General features: G+C 45.6%; 1 protein-coding gene across 6 annotated transcripts in view; it reads left to right on the top strand.

Annotated features, from left to right (window-relative positions):
• PITPNC1 (phosphatidylinositol transfer protein cytoplasmic 1) overlaps positions 1-22,512 on the top strand; it is a 274,238-nt gene that overhangs the window by 140,938 nt on the left and 110,788 nt on the right. For all 6 annotated transcript variants that reach the window (XM_045490739.1, XM_045490740.1, XM_045490738.1 and 3 more), the window contains 2 exons: positions 16,043-16,131; positions 17,212-17,219. In XM_045490739.1, coding sequence (XP_045346695.1) covers positions 16,043-16,131; positions 17,212-17,219 — 97 coding nt within the window. The remainder of the gene's footprint in view (positions 1-16,042; positions 16,132-17,211; positions 17,220-22,512) is intronic.

Below are 22,512 nucleotides of genomic sequence, written 5' to 3'. Positions count from 1 at the left end.
CCACCCAATACCCATTTCCAGCCCGTTTTCTTCCATTTTTTCTCTTCCAGGTCAGGACATTTGTATACTCACTGGAAATATATTTTATTGGAATTAACTGTCTGCTCCAGTGAACCAGTGGATGACTGGTTTGGTCTTTGCTACCATTTCTGTGCATACTCTTTACCCCCACCTACGGCTCCTCCTGTTGGCCCCGATGTGATTATTCAGAAAGCATTTCCAACATAATAACTGGACAGCGCCCCAGTTTATTCACTGATACTCGTGAATATTTATCCATTCTTTGTGCCTTGACCATGAGACATTTCTGAGAGGAGCCACACTGGGACTCTGCCATGCCCACATGGCCTCCACCTTCCAGCAAGCTCAAGTGGACTATTCCTTCTCGATGGGTGCATTTGGGTCCTGTCACTACGGTGTATGGAAATCTCTCAGGCCGATATCCTGACAGTGAAGGCCATGGGCTGATTAAACTGACATGTTTTAATCTACCCAGGGATGCAGTATCAGGGAATTCCTGAGTCACGATGAAATGCAAATGAGATTGATCTTATTCATCTATTAGGAGCTGTGAATTCGCAGGATTTGGAACCCGTTCAGCCTCCAGCCAGCTGCCGATTCGCAAGAGTAGCTGAGCTCTGGGACCGGCCTGGGGATGACTTCCTTACAGAGCCCGGTTTCTCAGTGTGCTGCTTTGGCATTCTTAGTGTGGAGGGTGAAAATCAAATACTGAGCAGGAATCACCTGTGTAGAGCAAAGAGGAGTGAGCAGGATGTAAGAAAATAGATACAGACCTATGGAAAATTCCATTCCTTGGCAGACAATTGCCTTTTCCTAAATTATTGCTTAGGAAATGTTCCCTACATACCAAATTAAAAAAAAAATTTAGAAAACTTCATATCTGGGGTGTCTGGGCTGGCTCAGCAGGTTGAGCATCCAACTCTTTTTTTTCTTTTTTAATTTTCTTTTTTTAAAAATTTACATCCAAATTACTTAGCATATAGTGCAACAATGATTTCAGGAGTAGATTCCTTAATACCCCTTACCCATTTAGCCCATCCCCCCCCCCCCACAACCCCTCCAGTAACCCTCTGTTTGTTCTCCATATTTAAGAGTCTCTTATGCTTTGTCCTCCTCCTTGTTTTTATATTATTTTTGTTTCCCCTCCCTTATGTTCATCTGTTTTGTCTCTTAAATTCCTCATGGGAGTGAAGCCATATGATATTTGTCTTTCTCTGACTGATTAATTTCGCTTAGCATAATACCCTCCAGTTCCATCCACGTGGTTGCAAATGGCAAGATTTCATTCTTTTTGACTGCCGAGTAATACTCCATTGTATATGTACACCTCATCTTCTTTATCCATTCATCCATTGATGGACATTTGGGCTCTTTCCATACTTTGGCTATTGTCGATAGTGCTGTTATAAACATGGGGGTGCATGTGTCCCTTTGAAACAGCACACCTGTATCCCTTGGATAAAGACCTAGTAGTGCAATTGCTGGGTCATAGGGTCGTTCTATTTTCAGTTTTTTGAGGAACCTCCATACTGTTTTCCAGAGTGGCTGCACCAGTTAGCATTCCCACCAGCAGTGCAAGAGAGATCCTCTTTCCCCGCATCCTCGCCGACATCTGTTGTTGCACAAGTTGTTAATGTTAGCCATTCTGACAAGTGTGAGGTGGTATCTCAGTGTGGCTTTGATTTGTATCTCCCTGATGATGAATGATGTTGAGCATTTTTTCATGTGGCGGTTGGCCATCTGGATGTCTTCTTTGGAGAAGTGTCTATTCATGTCTTTTGCTCATTTCTTCACTGGATTATTTGGTTTTTGGGTGTTGAGTTTGGTAAGTTCTTTACAGATTTTGGATACTAACTCTTTATCTGGTATGTCGTTTGCAAATGTCTTCTCCCATTCTGTCTTTTAGTTTTGCAGATTGTTTCCTTTGCTGTGCAGAAGCTTTTTATTTTGATGAGGTCCCAGTAGTTCATTTTTGCTTTGTTTCCCTTGCCTCCAGAGCCGCGTTGAGTAAGGAGTTGCTGCGGCCAAGATCAAAGAGGTTTTTGCCTGCTTTCTCCTCAAGGATTCTGATGGCTTCCTGTCTTACATTTAGGTCTTTCATCCATTTTGAGTTTCTTTTTGTGTCTGGTGTAAGAAAGTGGTCCAGGTTCATTCTTCTGCATGTCGCTGGCCAGTTTTCCCAGAACCACTTGCTGAAGAGACTGTCTTTATTCCATTGGATATTCTTTCCTGTTTTGTCAGAGATCAGTTGGCCATACGTTTGTGGGCCCATTTCTGGGTTCTCTATTCTGTTCCATTGATCTGAGTGTCTGTTCTTCTTTTTTTTTTTTTTTTAATTTTTTTAATGTTTATATATTTTTGAGAGACAGAGATAGAGAGACAGAGAGTGAGCTGAGGAGCGGCAGAGAAAGAGAGACACAGAATCCGAAGCAGGCTCCAGGCTCCAAGCTGTCAGCACAGAGCCCAATGTGGGGCTGGAACTCATGAACCACGAGATCATGACCTGAGCTGAAGTCGGACGCTTAACCGACTCAGCCACCCAGGTGCCCCTGAGTGTCTGTTCTTGTGCCAGAGCATCCAACTCTCGATTACAGCTCAGGTTCTGATCTCAAAGTTTGTGGTATCGAGCCCTCACTACATTAGCCTCCTCGCTAATAGCATTGGATTCTCTCTCCCTGTCTCTCTGCCCTTCCTCCACTCTCTCTCTTTCTCTCTCTCTCTAATAGCGCTGGATTCTCTCTTCCTCTCTCTCTGGCCCACCTCCACTCTCTCTCTCTCCGTCTCTCTCTGTCTGTCTCTCTCAAAATAAATAAACAAAAACCTAAAAAAAATAAACCTCGATCTTTTCCTGAAACAGAGCAAGCCCTGTGCAGCTGTCTGTGTCATGGCTGTTTTCTCTATGAGAATATATGATGTTTATTTTAAAGGAGAATAATAAACATTAGTAAGAGGGAAATTTGTTATAAATAGAATATCTGGACTTCCAGTAATAGAAACTAAAGAGATGAATGTGGACCCTCCGCCCCGCACCTCCTGTGACAAACACAGGATGAAATATAACAATATAAAGCTGGCTCAAAACAAAGAAAGGGAAATCCTCAGGTACAAGAAATAAAGAGGAAACGCAGACCAGAGTGGAAAGCTGATGAGCTCTGGCTCCAGACGCTGGGATCTGTCAGAACTGACATACAGGGAATGTCGTGCCCATAAGGAGACCGGAAATGTGGGTTTGGGCCCCTGCAAACGGGGACTTGGAGCTGAGAGTCGTGCACAAAAATTGTTCCTGACGATCGAGTACTCCGAGAGGTTACCACTCAGAGGCGCACATGGACAGAACTACTGAAGGTTTTATTAGAAGTAGAAGGAGATTGAGCCCAAGAAGGAGGAGTGGACGATCCAAAAGTAATAAGCCAAGAAATTGGTGAACATCTCAATGAGTCTGAATCAGCATAGGATGTTTTAAAAATCCTGCTAATGGGCCTCTACTCTTGGAATTTAAATAATGGACAATGATAGAAGGTGAGAGGGTGGTAATTATCGTAAAAAAGACACTGTCAGTTGCTAATATTGTTTAAGAGGAGGAGACAAATGTTGATTGATTTAAAAACTTTTAAGGCCTGTGTGCATATTCAAAAATGTAAAGGTGACCTCTAAAGAAATGGTAAAACACTACAAAACTCCCAAGAGAAAATGTGATCCATCAGACAGAAAGCAGAGTAAGAACAGAGACAAGCCTACAAAAGGCATGGTAAACAGAAAATGTAAATTTGAGGGGTGACCACGTGGCTCGACTGGTTAAGCATTGGACTGTTGATATTTGCTCACGGTTCACGGCATCGAGCCCCTCATTGGGCTCTTCACTGACATCGTGCAGCCTGCTTAGGATTCTCTCTTTCCCTCTCTCTGCCCCTCCTCTGTGCTCACTCCCGCTCACTCTCTCTCTCTCTCTCTCTCTCTCTCTCTCTCTCTCTCAAAATAAAGAAATAAACTTTAAAAAAAAAAACATAAATTTTGATGGTAAGATAAAGCAAAATATATCAGTGGTCACACTGAAGGTTTGTAAGTTAAATCCCACACCTGAACCAGCTCAACAAACATAGGACCACACTGACAAAATCACAGGTAGCCTGAAGTTATAACTGGAGATTTTCATATACCTGTTGAATAAATGGATAGAGCAAATAGCCAAATTAATCTAGCACACGGAGAGCAGATGTAAACAGCAGAATTAGAACTTTGATGTAGTGGACATTAATAGACCCTAGTACCAACATGCTTTTCTCTTTCTACTTCTTCTTCTTTTTTCTTTAACGTTTATTTATTTTTGAGTGAGAGAGAGAGGCAGAGAGAGAGGGGGATAGAGAATCCCAAGCAGGTTCTACACGGTCAGTGTAGAGCCCAATGTGGGGCTCGAACTCATGAACCATGAGATCGTGACCTCAGCCGAAGTTGGACGCTCAACCGAGCCACCCCGGTGCCCCACCGACCTGCTTTTCATAAACACATGAAAATGTACAAAAAACTGACGACACACTAGGCAAGAAATCAGTCTCAACAAGTACCAGAATATCAGTATCATGTAGATCCTGTTTGCTGGTTACAAAGCCCTACAATAAGAAATTGACAACAAGTCAACTTCCTCATCATTCAGAAATGTAAAAATTTTTAAATAATTCATGGGATAAAAATGTCCATACTCCCTTTCTCGGCCACCTTTGCAGTTAGGGATGGCCATGTGACCTAGTTCTGGCCAATGAGATGTAAGGTTTTCCTCCCTGATGAAGAGTCTGGCAGCCAGCTGGCTCAGGGTAGAGCACGTGACTCTTGATCTCTGGGTTGTGACCTCGATACCGCACTCCGTTGGGCGTAGAGAGATTACTTAAAAACAAAAATCTTAAAAACAGAGAGAGAGAGAAAGATGTCCAAGAGGCATAATCTTGCTCTAAGAAAGGGAGGAAATGAGAGGAGACTTCTGGGAAGGTAACTGACCGTGTCTACCACCCGGACCTTGACAATAAAACTGAACAGTAGTGCAAGAAGGAAACTGATAGACCAATCTCTGTTGAGAACACGGACGTGAAAAGCCCATATAAAACATTAGCAGATCAAATACCTCGGAGAATAATAATAATAACCATGATAATAATAAATCATGACTCGACCAGACTCTCATATTGTTAACACCAATATGGGAATTCAGCAAGATTGCTGGGGATAAAATCCATGTACAAAATCAGCATTAGTATACAGCAGGAACAGTAAGTGGAAAATGTAACTTTGAAAAAATTCCATTAGAGGGGTGCCTGGGTAGCTCAATCTGTTGAGCCTCCAACTCTTGATTTTGCCTCAGGTCATGATCCCAGGGTCATGGGCTCGAGCCCCACGTCGGGCTTGGCACTGAGCATGGATGGAGCCTGCTTGGGATTTTCTCTCTCTCTCTCTCCCCCTCTTCCCTCTCCCCTGCCCTCTCTCTATCTCTTTCTCTCTCTCTCTGGGGGAAAAAAAAAAATCCATTATAATAGAAAAAGGATAGGCAAAGAAATTTAAAGGTACCCAGTAATCAATCTACAAGATATACAACATCTTTTTGGAGGAAAACAAAACAAAACAAAACAGTAGTGGAGGACATTTTTATCTTTCTAAAGTAGGCTCCATGCCCCCACCTGTGGCTCGAAGTCACAATCCTGTGACCAAGTGTCACATGCTCCACTGACTGAGCCAGCCACACATCCCAGTGGAGGACATTTTTAAAAACCCTAGACAGGGACACCTGGCTGGCTCAGTCAGTGGACCATGTGACTCTTGTCAGGGTCATGAGTTCAAGCCCCACACTGGGTGTAAAGCTTACAAAAACAAAACAAAACAAAACCAAAAGCACCCAAAATAACACCCTAGACAAGTGGTAATGTTCATGGATAGGAAATGCTGTATTATAAAGTTGCCATCAATTCCCAAATTAATTATAAATTTAATACAAATCTAATTAAAATGCCAACAGGGTTGTTTCTAAAATAGAGTTTGAGAATATAATTCTAAATGTCCTGGTTATTATAGCCTTATAATGAGGTTTGGTATCTAGTGGGGCAAGTCCCTTCTACTTAATTTTTCCAAAATTGTTAATATGAATGTTAAGATCAGAGAACCACCAATGATGTGAAGAATGACTGAAAAAAACAAGGGCATTTAACCTGGAAAGGCCAGACTCAGGGTATGTAATGGTGTAGGCAGGTGGGAAAAGAATTAGACATGCATATTCGATAAGACCTCCGGGGGACCAACTGGACCAAGACCAACGGGTAAGAATGCCAGGAGAAAGGTCTAGGCTCAGTTTAAGGAAGGAATCTAAGTGCGTGTGTGAGAACCCAGAAGGGTGCCTTAAGAGTCCGTTATGCTTTTGCTGGGCATGCCTGAACATGAGCGGGGCTCCCACCTACCAGACTGTCCTTGAGCAGATTTGAACATCAAATAGGTGGTTAAACTGGGCACCCTTTCAGATCCTTTTCAACCTTAATTTTCTATGCTCAAAGTAAGTGGCAGACATTATCCTGACTCACCTCCAGCATTCGTAAATGAGTAACCAATGAGACATTGGAGAAAAGTACTTTCTGTTCCCTTTGCACGAGTCTGAACTAGGTCCATCATTTTATGACATAAAAGACTCTTGGTATATTTGGAAGAGTGTAGCACATCTCTTAGGACCAGGGAGATGATGGTTTAGTAAGAGAAAAAGAAAAAATGTCTATGCGACGTACTAGAAAATAAGAATATGGATCTCCGTAATCATAAAAGAACACCAGATCCGTTACTTTGTTACACACTGGAGCCATCTTGAGTTAATCATGTCCTGCACGCACAGGTCATGGGACTGCTGTCTTGGCAAGGCTGCTTCCTAATTGAAATTCATTAAATAGGTACTTATTGGAACTTTAAACGTATAGTGAATTGTTCCTCTATTAGGATCGCTTAGTAAGTAACACGTGGCCTTTGCCTTCTGATCAAAGCAAGATCTGGGCTGACAGTGTTTAGCATTTGCGAGTCTATCCGTCCATCTTGGGAATGGTGTCAGGGAGGAAAATCTTTTGCTCAGCCCACTTAGGCTCTGTGTGCGGGGGCCTGCAAATTAAGCTAAAACTGACGGGTTCGTGGGAGAAAAGACATTTGTTTTATTCATGGAAGTACACGGGAGCCCCCCAAAAAACAGTCAGTTAGAGTTTGGGGCTTATATGCCATTTTACTAGGGGGCGAGCAGGGTGGGGGGGAAAGGCACTTCTGGAAGCAACAAATGGCTTTCACGAAAAACAAATGGGACTTGAGGAGGATGGATAGGAGATATGATAGTTTTGTGACAGCGGCTGTTTATTAGCCAGTTTCTTATCTCGATGATAACTTCTCATCTCTGGTGATAGGAGTCAATCTTCCCTGGTTGTGAATTTCCTGGGGAGGGGATTTATGACAGCTGAATTCTTTCGGGAGGCTCCGCTTTTATGCTGATAAGGGCAGTTCAGTGAAAGCATCTTCCTGCAACTGTTGATTCTCAAATATCTTCAGCTCCAAATAATTCTTACACTGCTGTGGGTGGCATCTTGGAGACCCCTTTGCCAGCCGCAGGGAAGTGGGTTCTGAGAGCTGGACTGGCATTAGCTGAGACGTCACAGTGCCCACTTAATAATTTACACGCAGGAACATCTGTGTGCCGTGAACCCGCATTCACGAGCTGGCAAAGTGAGTGAATTTTCTCCCTTACGTCAACCTAAATTTTTTTTTTTTTTTTTACGTGTATTTATTTTTGAGAGACAGGGAGAGACAGAGCCCAAGTGGGGGAGGGGCAGAGAGAGAAGGAGACACAGAATCCGAAGCAGGCTCCAGGTTCTGAGCTGTCAGCACGAGGCCCGACGTGAAGCTTGAACTCACAAAAATCGTGACCTGAGCCGAAGTCGAACGCTCAACCGACTGAGCCACTCAGGCGCCCCTCCTTATGTCATATGGGAAGGCAAATCACATTTAGAGATAGGTTTATCAATCTGTTCTACTGGAGTTACTCAGAGCCTGGGTAGTCAGAGCCTTCTCTCTGAGTCCGACCTGAGCAGAAAGGACATTTCGTGGAAGGATGTCAGTGGCCCACAGAATTGCCTGCAGGCTTGAGAACGGGCAGCTGCCTGGGCACCTGCGAGGGGCCAAGGGCAGCACACAGACTCCATTCTGCCGGCACGACCACGACTGCCATGGATGGGTCCAAATTGTCCCTTTTTTTTCTTTCTTGCTATCACTTATTCCAAAATCCCAACACAAGCATCCCACTGAGTTTCCGATCCAGGCTCGGGGCTGCCAGTGAGTGGGGAGAGGGACTTCCAGGCTGGTTTCCAAAGTGGCTGCATTTTACATTCCCTCCAGCAAATGTGTGAGGATGCCAACTTCTCCACGTAATCACTGCCACTTGCCATTGTCTGTCTTTTTGATTCTAGCCATCCTCCTGGGTGTGAAATGGTATCTCATTTTGGTTTCGATTGGCATTTCCCTCATGACTAATGACCGTTGAGAATCTCTTCTTGTGCTCATTGGCCATTCATTGGAGAAATGGCTGTTGTTGTCCTTTGCCCATTTTTAAATGGAGTCTAATGTCTTTCGAAAATGCCATCCGTCCTTTTATTGCTTGTATCTCATCTCCCAGGGAGGGGATTCCTCGGGCCCCTCCCTACGGCGTCTGATGCACCGCTGGGTGCACTGTTCATTTTGGCGGTTGCCTCATACGCTCGGAACATTACATTACTTCTCCTACGTTAGTACATTTGGTGATTGTCCTTGGGCCTTCGATCCAGTTCAGTTAACCAAATAAGTGGTATTTCTTGGCTTGGCTTCAAAAAAAATCCCCGTTTCAACTGGCATCCAGGGAAAGGAGGCGAGATACTCATCAGTCTCTCAAATAGTGATTCTAAATAAAACCTGTCTCCCAGAATCAGATGCGGGTGGGTCTTTTCTCTGGTCCCTTTTCATTTTCTTTTCATCTGCAGCATCTCTCCCGTCCCTCCCCATGAAGCCCAGGAGGGGAGGGATTCAGGGATGGGGGTGGGGGGCATGGGAGAAAAGAGGGAGCCTATTTTTAGGTTTGTTTTTCAGTCATGAAGTGTCATGTTCTTCCCCACCACGGCTGCTGGATTAATTAGGCTGTGCTGGCAGCTGCCCGTCAGGGAGGGTTGCCAGCTTATAACGGTGATTCCGCCCAATGCCTGAATCGATCTAATGACGAGGACCACCTTTCTCCTGTTCCATGGCTCTGGCCTTCCAGGGTCACTCTCCTGGCCTCTGTGTGTCGCTGGGTAAGAGAGGGCCCAACTTCCCCAAGCTACGAGTCCTGTTTGGGCAAGCAAAGCCACCCGCTTTGCCTACCAGCTCGTTGGTCCAGCTTGGTTGCCAGGGCTTGGCTCTTTCTCTCACGTTGCCTTTCTCTTCTCCCAGGTCTGCCAGATCTGCCAGGCAGATCGGTCTCATCTCTTAGAGCTTGCCCAGAGTAAAAGCTCCGTGCCCAGAGCTTGTGTGGCCTGGGGAGAGCCCGCTGCCCAGGCAACAGGTCATAGAGAGATTGTCGGGGTCAAAGATTCTGACCTGCGGGCTTATTTCCTTGCCGTGTTGAAAGAATCTTTATGGTCAGTATTGAATGTTCGGAGTCAACCGTTACTCATTCAGGAAATAGCTGTTGGTGACTGCTGTGTGCCAGGCACTGTCCTAGGTGCTGGGCATGCCGCAGGGGCAGAACGACGATCCCTGTCCTGGGGGATCTTACCTTCTAGGTGGGAGTGACAGTGCGCAGCGGCCATAACGTATGGGAACATCAGATATTTCATTTTTTAATGTTTATTTATTTTAAAAAATTGCTAAGTGTTTATTTACTTTTGAGAGAGAGAGAGACAGGAGTGTGAGTGGGGGAGGGACAGAGAGAGAGAGAGGGAGACACAGAATCCGAAGCAGGCTCCGGGCTCTGAGCTGTCAGCACAGAGCGCGATGCGGGGCCAGAACCCACGGATCGTGAGATCATGACCCCAGCCAAAGTCGGATGCCCCACCGACTGAGCCACCCAGGCGCCCCTGAACGTCAAGTATTTTAGAATATTCCATCTTACGTATTCTATGTAAATATATAGTCAGTATGTAAGCATTGAATATAATATTCAATAAATGAGATTGATTAACCTACTGTATTTTGTATACTGGAGAAGTAGAACATGTAAACGACTTCCTCCCAGCGTGCCTTTCAGCCCATGCCATTCTGCTCCGTTCCGTCTCAGTCCTTAAGAACATGCTGCAGATTCTCACGTTGCCAGGATCGCTCCCTTCTGCTCCTCATTCACCTTCTCCCATGGGAACTCACAGGAACAGAATGTTGGCCTGGCTGGATCTGAAAAGAACTGGAACGTCCATCCAGTCAAACACATGCCACCTTGGTTCTGCCTCACTCCTGACCAATGCCACGGACATCACGTGGCCCTCTCCCTTGAGTGCTTCCCAGCGTGCTAGCCGTGTTACCATAACGCTGTCCGAGCACAGCCTTCCAAGAACTGACACACAGGCAGACCTTTTTTCCCAGAATCCCAATGCAAACTGCTCTTAAAAAACATTCTGTTTAATGCTTACTCATTTTTGAGAGAGAGAGAGACAGAATCCAAACACAGGGAAACATAGAATCCAAAGCAGGCTCCAGGCTCTGAGCTGTCAGCGCAGAATCCGACACGGGGCTCGAACCTACGAACCGCGATCTCATGCCCTGAGCCGAAGTCGGCCGCTTAACCAACTGAGCCACTCAGGTGCCCCCAAACTACTCTTTTAAGTAGGGAGAGCGGTGGTGGCGTGTAAGTGACATTACGAGCAGAATTCAAAGACCAGCCAGAACAGTCATTAATCGGAGATCAGCATACGCGGAACTGGGTACCGACGATTCTTATCAAATAATTGTCAAATGCCAGGTTGGAAAGAAAAGGTGAGAACATCCCTCCTGGACTAGCGGAAAATGAGGTTCTAAAAGGTAGCCTCGTCCTTTTTAGAAGTCCCTTAAGTGGGCTTTGCTTATGTGAGCACAATCTCCGCATCGACAGTGACATGTTTCAGGGACACTGTGAGAAACGCCTGAGCAAAGGGAACCCAGACGGGCTGTCTTTCTGCGGGGAATGTTTTAAGTCCAAAAGGTGGTTGATTCTAGTGCTGCGTATCCCGCATGAGTCGGTGGGTAGAACAGCTCAAATAAAGATTCTGGTGCAGACCATCATAACTCTGATCCCCGTGGAGAAAATGAAATTAGACTCCATTTAGACCACATCTGGCCTAATGATGTTCAGTACCTCCTGGGGCCAAAAAAATATTCCCAAACGAGCCTAGATTGCAAAGAGAGATTAGATATCAGGGCGAGTCTGGTAATAATCTGGATTGTAAAGTGCCAGAAGCTTCTAAAGAAGGGATGGTTTGGGTTTTCAGTTCCAGAAACTCTTGATGAAGTAAATAAACATGCTTCAGCTGAGACCAGTTCAGGTTATGCCTGCGTTTTGGGGCCTTCTTATCAGATCAGTTGTAATTTAGGGAGACCTAGGGAACCGGTGAGAAGGTTTCAGTGACCATATCTACTGAAGTCCAAGGCCGGGTTTCCCAGTCTCGGCACTGTTACTAATATTTGGGGCCAGAGAATTCTTTGCTGTGGGGGCTTTCCTGAGCGTTGCGCATTGTAGGGTGTTGAACAGCATCCCTGGCCCCTACCCACTAGGTGCCAGCAGCATCCCTGCCCCATTCCCCCAACCTCTCATTTGTGACAACCAAAAATGTTTCCAGACCTGGTCAAATGCGCCCCCCCCGGGGCGGGGTGTAGAATCCCCCCGCCCCATTGAGAACCAGTGCTCTAGGATGACGACCATACCAGTTTGCCCAGGACTGGGGAATTCTGGCATGTAGGACTTGTAGCACTAAAAGCAGGACAGCCTCATGTAGACTGGGATGGGTGGGTCACCTGGGTGTATCATTGATAGGTTCTGTGTTTCATACTAGAGTTTAAAAGCGGAAAAAATACATAAAAGTGAAAAGCCAAGCGTTTTGAAAAGTCTGTCTTTGGGGGGGCATTGACAGAGGTGTTTGGGCAACAGTATCATTCCACGTCAGCATGTTTTACGATTCTGTAAAGGCTTCAGGGTTTTGTCTGTCCGTCTGTCCTTTTCTTCCGTGCCTCTGAAGCCTGACATGGTGATACGGGCCATTGGGAGGTCTGGTCATGATTCAAACCGTGCCACCATTCCAGAAGAGAGACTCTTAAATTTTTTTTTTTTTTATTGATGTTTATTTATCTTTGAGAGAGAGAAAGAGACAGAGTGCAAGAGGGGGAGGGACAGAGAGAGAGGGAAACATAGAATCCGAAACAGGCTCCAGGCTCCCAGCTGTCAGCACAGAGCCTGACACCGGGCTCGAACCCACGAACTGTGAGATCATGACCTGAGCCACAGTTGGACACTTAACCAACTGAGCCACCCAGGCGCCCCCTCCAGAAGAGAGACTCTTGTTTGACACCTGGGAGTGAGTTTGAGTGACAGACTTCTCCTTAGAATTGGAGGCTGTGTGACAGTATACATCATGAAAGTGACAGCAGCAGTGGGGACTAATTTAATTCCATTTTCCTTTGCAGCCCTGATAAATCATTGCCACGGGGAAAAATAAATTTTACTTCCTCAGACAAAAATGATTTGAATAATGATGTGCTCTGGGGAAAGTGGGGGCTGAGAGAAAGTCTGTTAGTGGGATTAAAATATTTGAATATTGTATCATGGAACTTTCTGCCAATGCCTCCTGCCCCGGCCCGGTAAATGGCTTGTAGTGAGAGGTTTTCCTTCCTAGACTAATTGAAGAATCCTATAAAGTGGCATCAGCCCTCTTGGCTGAATGTTGTGGGGTTTTTTTAGGGCGTCTCTTTGGAAAAGGCAGCTTATTCCAGTGCTTCGTATCCTGGATGAGTTGGTGGATGAAACACCTGAGCTAAAGATTCTAGGGGCTGAAGTCCTGACCACGTACAAATAGGAAAGGTCTTGGCGTGGATAGAAAATTGCTGGTGCTTTTCAGCCAGTCTCCTTCCAGGAAAGGGTTGTCGAATGGGGATGTGGTTCTTCTGGGAGGCTTTCTAAGTGACCTGGGGTCTGAGTTATGGAGGGAGGGGGCTGGGGCCCCCGAGTGCCATGCCTCAGGAGCCTAATGCATATGGGGAGGGGTTCCGCCCCCAGCGTGGACAGTGGAGAATGGTCTCTGATGCTTGTAGGGAGACCTAGGTACTTGGTCTTGGTCCGAGCTAGAGAATGCCTAGCTTTCTTTGGGGGAGATTCTACAATGCTGTTCCAGTCCATTCTGTTCCAATCCATTAACAGCCCAGGGAAGCCACCTGCCCGTGAGTAGAAGCGGTGTCTTCCTACACCACCTGCTGACGCGCATCGCTCTGGGCTCTGGGGCAGAAAGGAGGGAGCCCCGGGGGGAGTTGTGCTCGTGCCCATTTCCTGCAAAGCAAGCCCAGCGCGATTTTCCCACCCTGCACGTCAACCCTGGTTGCCCTGCTGCTTCCGCGACAGAAAGGATAAATCAAAGGCAAAAGCTATAAAAACCCCCGTCAGGAAGCAGCTCGTTCCTTTCAAGCAGTGTGAACGTAAGGTAAATGAGCAGTTACTGCAGACCTGATTTTATGGGAGTGAGACGTTCTGCGGGAGAGCGGCAAGAAAAATCGCGATGCGGGGCAGAAAATGCTCCTGCCCACGCCGCCCAGCCCACCGGAGAGCGGTGGCCTCTGTCTGACACCCCCCCCAACTTCAGGGAAGCTTTGGGTCCCCCATTTGATTTGGCCCTGATGAGCCGCCCGGAGCTTTGGGTTAGGTCCGGCTGGCCACTGAAAATACATATTTGTCTTGAAAAAAAACAAAAAAAGGGGGTCCTGGACACTGTCAGAAATAAGAGAAACAATTCGAGAAGACATGCGAGGTGCACAGTATTTTTCTGGCTCGGGTTGTCGTTTAAACTCCATGTCCAAGAGAGGTTGGGGATTTGGGGTTCTGTTAGCTTGATGGCCCCGTTTTCTTGGAATTCACAACTTGCCCCGTAGTGTTATCGTCAACATGGTGGCCTTCAGGAGCTCAGAGTCTGCGTCCTCTCGGGGTCTGATGTCCGGCTAGGCCCAGAGTCCCAGACCCTTGAGCCGGAAGCCCCAGGATGGGAAAGGAACAAAATGGGGTGGGGGCCAGGGAGGTGTCTGGGGGGGCTCAGTCTGTTGAGCTTCTGACTCTTAATTTCAGCTCAGGTCATGATCTCATGGTTCATGAGTTCGAGGCCTGCATCGGGCTCTGTGCTGACCGTGCAGAGCCTGCTTGGGATTCTCTCTCTCTCTCTCTCTCTCTCTCTCTCTCTGCCTTCCCTTCCAAAATAAATAAATAAATAAATAAACTTAAAAAAAAAAAACTAAAACAAAATGGTAGCATCCGGAAAGACACAAAGCCCCCAGGTATAGTGCTGGGGGCGGGGCAGGGAGGTAGAATAAAATCATGCAGACATATTTAAGGAATACAGGGTACTATATATTTAAATATAGCATTTACAGAATTCTCTGGGCCTGTACTGCTGTAGAGTTGGCCCCTGAAGGAAAACAAAGCCAAATAAAACTAAACAAAACTCAATGAGTCTTTGGGGTACAAAAGGTCTTGAGACCTGTGCCCCTGGGTTTTCTTTGTTTTAAGAATTTGTTTTCTGCTAATGGCTGCGCGGGTTCCTGCTCCAGGGAAAGGCTCCATTACTGTATCATTTCCAGTGGCTGCCTTAACAGATCCCCACACACTGGGTGGCTTCAAACAACGCAGATTTGTCCTGTCTCGATTCTGGAGGCCAGAAGTCTGAAATCAAGGTGTGGGCAGTGCTGATTGCCCATGGGCGCTCCGCGGGAGAGGCTGTTCTGTGCCTCCCTTCCAGCTTCTGGTGTTTGAGGCAATCCATGGCTCGTGGCTACGTCACTCCTGTCTCCAGCTTCTGTCTTCACCTGGCTTCTCCCCCTCTGTGTATACCTGTCTCTAAATCTCCCTCTCCTTTCTCTTACGAGGACACTAGTGCCTGCAGTGAGGGCCTAGCCTAGATCCAACGGGATTCCATCTTGAGATCCTTAATTACCTACAAAAGGCCTGCTTTCACATAAGGTTAAGTTCACAGGTGCCGGCGGTTAGGACGTGGCTGCATCTTTGGAGGGGACACAAGTCCCCCAACTCCAGTCACCAAGAGGCTATGTTTTGTTATTCATCATATCTCTAAAATCATTACTGTCTGTCGTTTTAGTTCGTTTTTAAAACATCGCCCTTGTGGATTGCTGAGCTGACACCCGGCCCTGACATTTGCCTCCGTCTCCCTCCCTATTCGGTCTTAAACATCCTGTCCGACCACTTCCGCCATATGACTCCTAGGAGACCAAGGCCAGGCTGGCCAAACTCTCCCAACGGTGCACCTTCCAGGCACTGAAACCTCATGTCCTTGTAGATCAGGTCAAAGAGGACAGGCTAACGATCGTATGAGGTTCCCCATCCCCACACCCAGGCTGCCATCTGCCTCCCCACATTTTAAGAGCATATGAAGGGGCCCCTGGGTGGCTCAGTCGGTTGTGCATCCGACTTTGGCTCAGGTCCTGATCTCGTGGTTCGTGAGTTCAAGCCCTGCATGGGGCTCTCTGCTGTCAGTGTAGATCCTGCTTTGGATGCTCTTGTCACCCTTCTCTCTGCCCCTCCCCCGCTTGTGCGCGCGGTCTCACTCTCTCAAAGATAAAAAATAAACATTAAAAAAAAAAGAGCATATGAATATGCACAGAAAAGGGTGAACTGTGGTGAAAACCAGAGGGATGGGGAAGAGATGACCCGTGGAGAGAAGGGCTGTCTAGGCCTGCCTCCACTTTCTCTGGCAGTTTATCCAGAAAGGTGTGGGAGCACGTGAGATTCTGGACAGACTCTTTCTAATTGTCTTCTTTTTTTTTTTTTTTTTTCCTTTCCTCTTAGCAAACTGCCCAGCTGGGCTAGAGCTGTTGTTCCCAAAATATTTTACGTTACAGAGAAGGCTTGGAACTATTATCCCTACACGATTACAGGTAAGTCCGTTTTACAACCGGCACGTCACATGTAGCAAGAGAACGTGGTGCGGTAGTCAGATTTCACTGATTCAGGGTTTATTATCCAAGCAGGGACTGTGAGAGCCCCGTAGTATCTGTCTCTTCACCATTTGCCTTCGTCCTTTGAGATCAGTGCTCTTCCTAGTGGGGGCTGGTAGGAATTAAACTAAACCATTCCAGTTTGCTTCTTAAAGTGATTTTATTAAATAGCTTGTGGAGAAGGAACGTGAAAGGTTTTTTTTTTTTTGTTTTTTTTTTTTTTTGTTCTTTTTTTTTTGTTTGTTTTTTTTTAGTAATATGTCTAGAGTTTTCATGATCCCTATTTCTCCCTATTTCCTCAGTAGTCCCCAAGTAATTTGGGGATGGGGTTTGTAAATAAACAAGTTTGTTTACTTTGATTTGTTTTCAGCTTCTCCCAAAATGTTGACTATAATTTATGTCAAAGGTTCTATTGGGTCTCTCTGCCCCAACTACTTCCTCTGCAGTTGGATAATACGATAATTATAAGATCACTTTCCCTCTTACTTGGAATGGGATGATAATAAACTCTGTGTTGATTCTGAACTAGAAACTGCGCTCCCAGATTTGGAAGGTTTGGTTCCTGTCCCTCAAACACGAAAATTCAAGACCCTACTTGAATATCATAACAGGCTCTTCTTACTGGTTATAAAAGCTGCTTTTCCACTTAAAAGATTTCCTTTGTGGTTAATGAAATGCTCCACTGAAATTATTAGTCTTTAATTCTGCTTTTATAGTGCCAGCTCGCTGTTTTTTAATTAGCCACAAACCTATAGGCTAATTGAACCTTGTCTTACAGTCCTTATCTGCCCAACCACAGAAGTATCATCTGTAAGAGTTTCATGAGCAAACATGGAGATATTTATGAAAGTTCAGTTTTTGGAAGGTTTCTTTAACATATTTTTAATAATTAAAAATTCACCAGTATTTGTTAGTTCTGTGGTTTTATAAGCCATGTGGTTGCATGTAAGCATGGTCTAAATCATCATTTTGTCTCTCTTTTTTCTTTTCCCTCTTGCCCAAATGAACATCCGGGACCAGAATACACAGTAAGTGTCATTTAATCATTTTTAAATAGTCAGTTTAAGAACAGTGGAGTAATTGGAACTTCCTGTGTCTTTCTCATCGTACCACGTAATAAAAAAATAGGGGAATAATTCAAATCAGAAATATTTAAATGTAGGCTATTACATAGCTGTATTAATGCAATAACTCGCATGTTCTCATTTGTTCAAGAATATGAATGTTAATTTGAAATGCCTTGATATTCACCTTACATAATTAACTTTTGCTTGTATTTTTAAATAGCTTGACTGCTCTACTGGTGATCGTTCAATGTAATAGAGCAGTTGCCAGAAATGCAATATTAAAGTGATGATAGTAGCTGTTGACAGAAGGCGGGGCTGATACCTAAAGGCTGTGATCTGATCACTTATTGGAGAACCTCGTAACTAGAAAGACGTTCATTCAGATTATTTTCCTCTGAGCTCTGGATTGGGCAGTCTTGATGGCTTGATGAAAATCATTTGATTTCTTCCTGCCCTAAGGGCCTCTAAAATCATTACTTAGTTAGCATTAAAAAAAGGAGACCCTAGGGGCGCCTGGGTGGCGCAGTCGGTTAGGCGTCCGACTTCAGCCAGGTCACGATCTCGCGGTCCGTGAGTTCGAGCCCCGCGTCGGGCTCTGGGCTGATGGCTCAGAGCCTGGAGCCTGTTTCCGATTCTGTGTCTCCCTCTCTCTCTGCCCCTCCCCCGTTCATGCTCTGTCTCTCTCTCTGTCCCAAAAATAAATAAACGTTGAAAAAAAAAAAAAAAAAAGGAGACCCTATAGTATCACTGTGTTACGGCGTTTTCATTTGGATCATTTTCCTCAACAACCAACAGGTCAGGTTGTCATAATAAAAGAATGGGGGGTTGCCAGGGTAGCTCAGTCAGTTGAGCATCCAACTCTCGATCCCAGCTCAGGTCTTGATCTCAGGGTCATGAGTTCAAGCTCCACACTGGGCTCTCTCTGGGCGTGAAGCCTACTTAAAAAAAAAAAAAGAAAATGGTTAACTGAGCTATAATGGAGTTGAGTTTTTGGTCTTAATCAAAACGATCAAAGGAAAGAGACCTGGTAAGAGGGAAGTGGAGGAAAATGATTCATTGTGTCCTTGGCAAGAGCACAGTGCTTTGCACATAATGAATGCTCAATAAATAGTTATTGAATGGCAGAAGGAAGGCGAAGACAGATGGATCATCTCCTCAGGCAGAGGAGAAGGGTCACTGGCTTTGGAGTCAGGTAGGCCTGAGTGTCCTCTGGCTCTGGCTTTGCCACCTTCCTGCCCAAAGTTCTTAAGCACGTGACCCCAGTTGCCAGTTCTTTAAACTTACATGACTCTATGACTATATTCTCCCCTGTCCTTTGCAGAATGAAGAAAATAGTATCCAAAGTTGTTCATAAAATTAAACTTATTCCACTTAAAGTTTCCTTTAGGAGAATAAATTACATCCCTTATTCTTGGGTATTACAATGTCTTTCCTTGGGCCACCTGGGTGGCTCAGTCGCTTGAGCATCTGACCCTTGATCTCAGCTCAGGTCTTCAGAGCCGTGAGTTCAAGTGCAGCATTGGGCTCCATGCTGGGTGTAAAGCCTATTTAAAAAAATTTAGATAGGGGCACCTGGGTGGCTCAGTCGGTTGAGCGTCCGACTTCAGCTCAGGTCATGATCTCACAGTCCGTGAGTTCGAGCCCCGCGTCGGGCTCTGGGCTGATGGCTCAGAGCCTGGAGCCTGCCTCCGATTCTGTGTCTCCCTCTCTCTCTGCCCCTCCCCCGTTCATGCTCTGTCTCTCTCTGTCTCAAAAATAAATAAATGTTAAAAAAAATTTTTTTTTAAATTTAGATAAAAAAAATTTTAGATAAAAAAATTTAGATAAAAAGATAATAAAATATATTTCCTTTTACAAAACGATAGGAATATATATAGCATTTCTTCCCTAATGTCTGTAAAAAGGCAATTCTTTGGCAAAATACAAATATTACATTTTAGAAGTAAGCAGCTTAACTTCTCTGAACCAGTTTCTTCATCTCTAAAATTGGACTCAACCCTCTTCCATAGAGCCATTAATAGAAGGATTCAGTGATTTAACATGGGGATCAGAAGACTTTTTTTTTTTTTAATGATTTTATTTATTTTTGAGAGAGAGAGAGCGCGTGTGGGGGAGGTTCACAGAGAGAGGAGGACCAAGGATCTACAGCAGGCTCGGTGCTGTCAGCACAGAGCCCAACGCGTGGCTCGAACTCACAAACTGTGAGATCATGACCTGAGCCCAAGTTGGACGCTCAACCGACTGAGCCACCCAGGCGCCCCTAGAAGACGTTTTCTGTAAAGGGTCATATAGTAAATATTTTCTGCTTTGGGGGCCAGCTTCCATCACTGTGAAGGCAGCCATGGACAATATGTAAAAGATGTTGGCCTGGTTGAATTTCCTCGGACAGCAGGCCCAGTTGGGTCCCAGGCTATAGTTTGCCAACCCCTGATGTATACAATGGTTAGCACGTTGCCTGTACATAGCAGGCAATTAAATGGTTCCCCACCAACACTATCCCCAGTTCCATGGCTGCTAACAATTGAACCGCCTCTAAGAGGAATGCTTGGGTATCTTTTGAGTCTTGCTTCTGTTAACAGTTGTGCAAGTTACCTCCCTCTAAACCTCCATTTCATCATCTGTAAGCGGGGAAAATGTAGTAACTATCCCATAAGGGCGATACAAAGATTGTATTAAATAATCTAACGTGAAATCTTAGCCCAGTCTTTGGTGCATGGTGAATGCTCGCTAAATGTTCAATGCTAGAAGCTGCCATCATCACAATGGAAGTCCTATGGGTGAATAAATGGGAATACATCTTGGTGCCCTTCAATGCAGACTGGGCTCCAGTTCTTAGACCGGATGGGGCTAAATGTCTAGGATATTATTTGATTTTATTGATATCTGATGTTATCCTTTTTCCTGCTTCTCCGAAGGCTTGTACATGGACTTTTTCACTTGAAATGTGATCAGTAGTTACAGGGACAAAAGAATTCATGTCCCTATAACTATGCAAAGGCAGTTATTTGCTCAGCGAGCTTTAAAATTAGGTCACCTTGACTTGACCCAAAACTCATGTCACTTATTCCCCCAGAAGCCAATGACCATACCATGAAATGTGGGGGTGATTCATGGAGAAATGAAGTCTGAAAAATGTTTGACATCACGTTCAGTTTTTAAGAATATACATTAGAGGACTTTGGTTCTGAAAACAGGATGCATCAGAATGAAGACCACAGCTCCTGACAAAGCCATTCCCATGGGAACGCACCTCCTCGGGCAGCCCTCCTATGAAAAGCTTTCTGGGGGCGCCTGGGTGGCTCAGTCGGTTAAGCGTCCGACTTCGGCTCAGGTCATGATCCCACAGTTTGTGGGTTCGAGCCCCGCGTCGGTCTCTGTGCTGACAGCTCAGAGCCTGGAGCCTGCTTCGGATTCTGTGTCTCCCTCTCTCTGCCCCTCCCCTGCTTATGCTCTGTCTCTCTCTGTCTCTCAAAAATAAATAGATGTTAAAAAAAATTTAAAAAAAAAGTTAAAAAAAAAAAAAAGAAAAGCTTTCTGGCCAGCCCCCAATACCGTGGACTCGGTCTCCTATGCTGACCTCTGCACAGGCCACAGCGGATTTCTCAGGGGTCGTGGCCTTTCCTTCTGTCTAACTTCTGCCCCACGGGACTCCTGTAGGTCTTTTTTTCTTTTTTTTTAATGTTTATTTATTTTTGAGGGAGAGAGAGACAGACAAAGCACGAGCAGGGGAGGGGCAGAGAGAGAGGGGAGACACAGAATCTGAAGCAGGCTCCAGGCTCCCGAGCAGTCAGCACAGAGCCCTGACACAGGGTTTGAACTCGTGAACCGTGAGATCATGACCTGAGCTGAAGTCGGACACTTAACGGACTGAGCCCCCAGGTGCCCCAGCTGTAGTTCTGATCACACAGCTCAGACTTTCAAAGGATCACGTTATTTTATTTCTGTTTGAGAAAACTTTTGGGATAAAACATAAAGAAGTTAGTTATAGTTGTATAGGCTCATACTCACCCCCTTCTGTTTGACTCGATGTATTGCTTGATCTTTTCTAGGGCCCTTATTTTTTTAATTTTTTTTTTGTCAGTTCCCCCCTAATGGTACCCCCAATCCTTGGGGTAGTTGATTAGGCCTGCTGAAACAAAGTACCACAAAATAACAGAAATTCATCTTCTCGTGGTTCTGGAAGCTTAGAAGTCTGAATCAGTGGTTGGCTGGGCCATGCTCCCTCTGAAGCCTTATAGGGGCAGAATTCTTTGCCTCTTTCCAGGTTCTGATGGCCTCAGGAGTTCCTTGACTTGTGGCTGCATAACTACAGTCTCTGCCTCCGTCTTCACATGGCATCTTCTCCCTGTGTGTGTCTGTGCCTTCACGTGGTGTCCTCCTTCCTGTGTCTCCTCTTATCAGTTCACCAGTCCTGAGGTGACTGGGTGGCCCAGTCAGTTGAGCGTCCGACTTCAGCCCAGGTCATGATCTCATGGTTCGTGGGTTCGAGCCCCTCGTTGGCAGAACCTGTTTGGTATTCTCTGTCTCCTTATCTCTCTGCCCCTCCCCTCCTCTCAAAAATAAACATTAAAAAAAAAGAGAGAGAGAGACCAGTCCTGTTGGATTAAGGACCTGCCCTACTTCATCTTATTATAAATAATTCCATCTGCAGCAGCCTTAAATCCAAATCAGATTACATTCTGAGGAACCCGGGTTAGGACTTAAGCACATATCTGGATCGTGGGGCAGTAGGGTGGGCTGGGACACACACACACACACACACACACACACACACACACACAATTCAACCCATAGCACCATCTTTCAGTTTTAGATCAACAATCATTTATTAAACACTGACCGTGTATAAAACATCATGCTAGTAGGTTCCGTTGAGTAGCTCCTGTCCTTTGGGGAGCCACAATCTTGTGGGGGAAAAGCTAGACATTCCAGTGGCAGCCATCAGCAAGGCACAGGGTTTTCTGGAGGCAAAAATGGGACAGGCCATCATTCAGCCCAGAGGGCAGGCTGACACCAGACGTGCCCACTGAGCTGGATGCGCTCTGAGTGAGGCTGATGGCAGAAATTCAGACCAGAGGGCAGAATGCATGGCACTGGGCCATCCAGGCAGACAAGCAGGTGCAAGGAGCAAAGGTGAAAAGAAGAGCCTTGGTCTCTGGACCGGGGCCCGGAGCTTGGTGTACAGGTAGGAGCAGGACACGGCCATCTTTCACAGGGGACTTGATCATGAGATACGGGAGTGATAAAGTCGCCA

Source organism: Leopardus geoffroyi, chromosome E1, assembly GCF_018350155.1.
Source record: "Leopardus geoffroyi isolate Oge1 chromosome E1, O.geoffroyi_Oge1_pat1.0, whole genome shotgun sequence".
NCBI lineage: Eukaryota > Metazoa > Chordata > Mammalia > Carnivora > Felidae > Leopardus > Leopardus geoffroyi.
The sequence above is the reverse complement of the archived record's forward strand: the minus strand, read 5'-3'. Positions and strand labels throughout refer to the sequence as shown.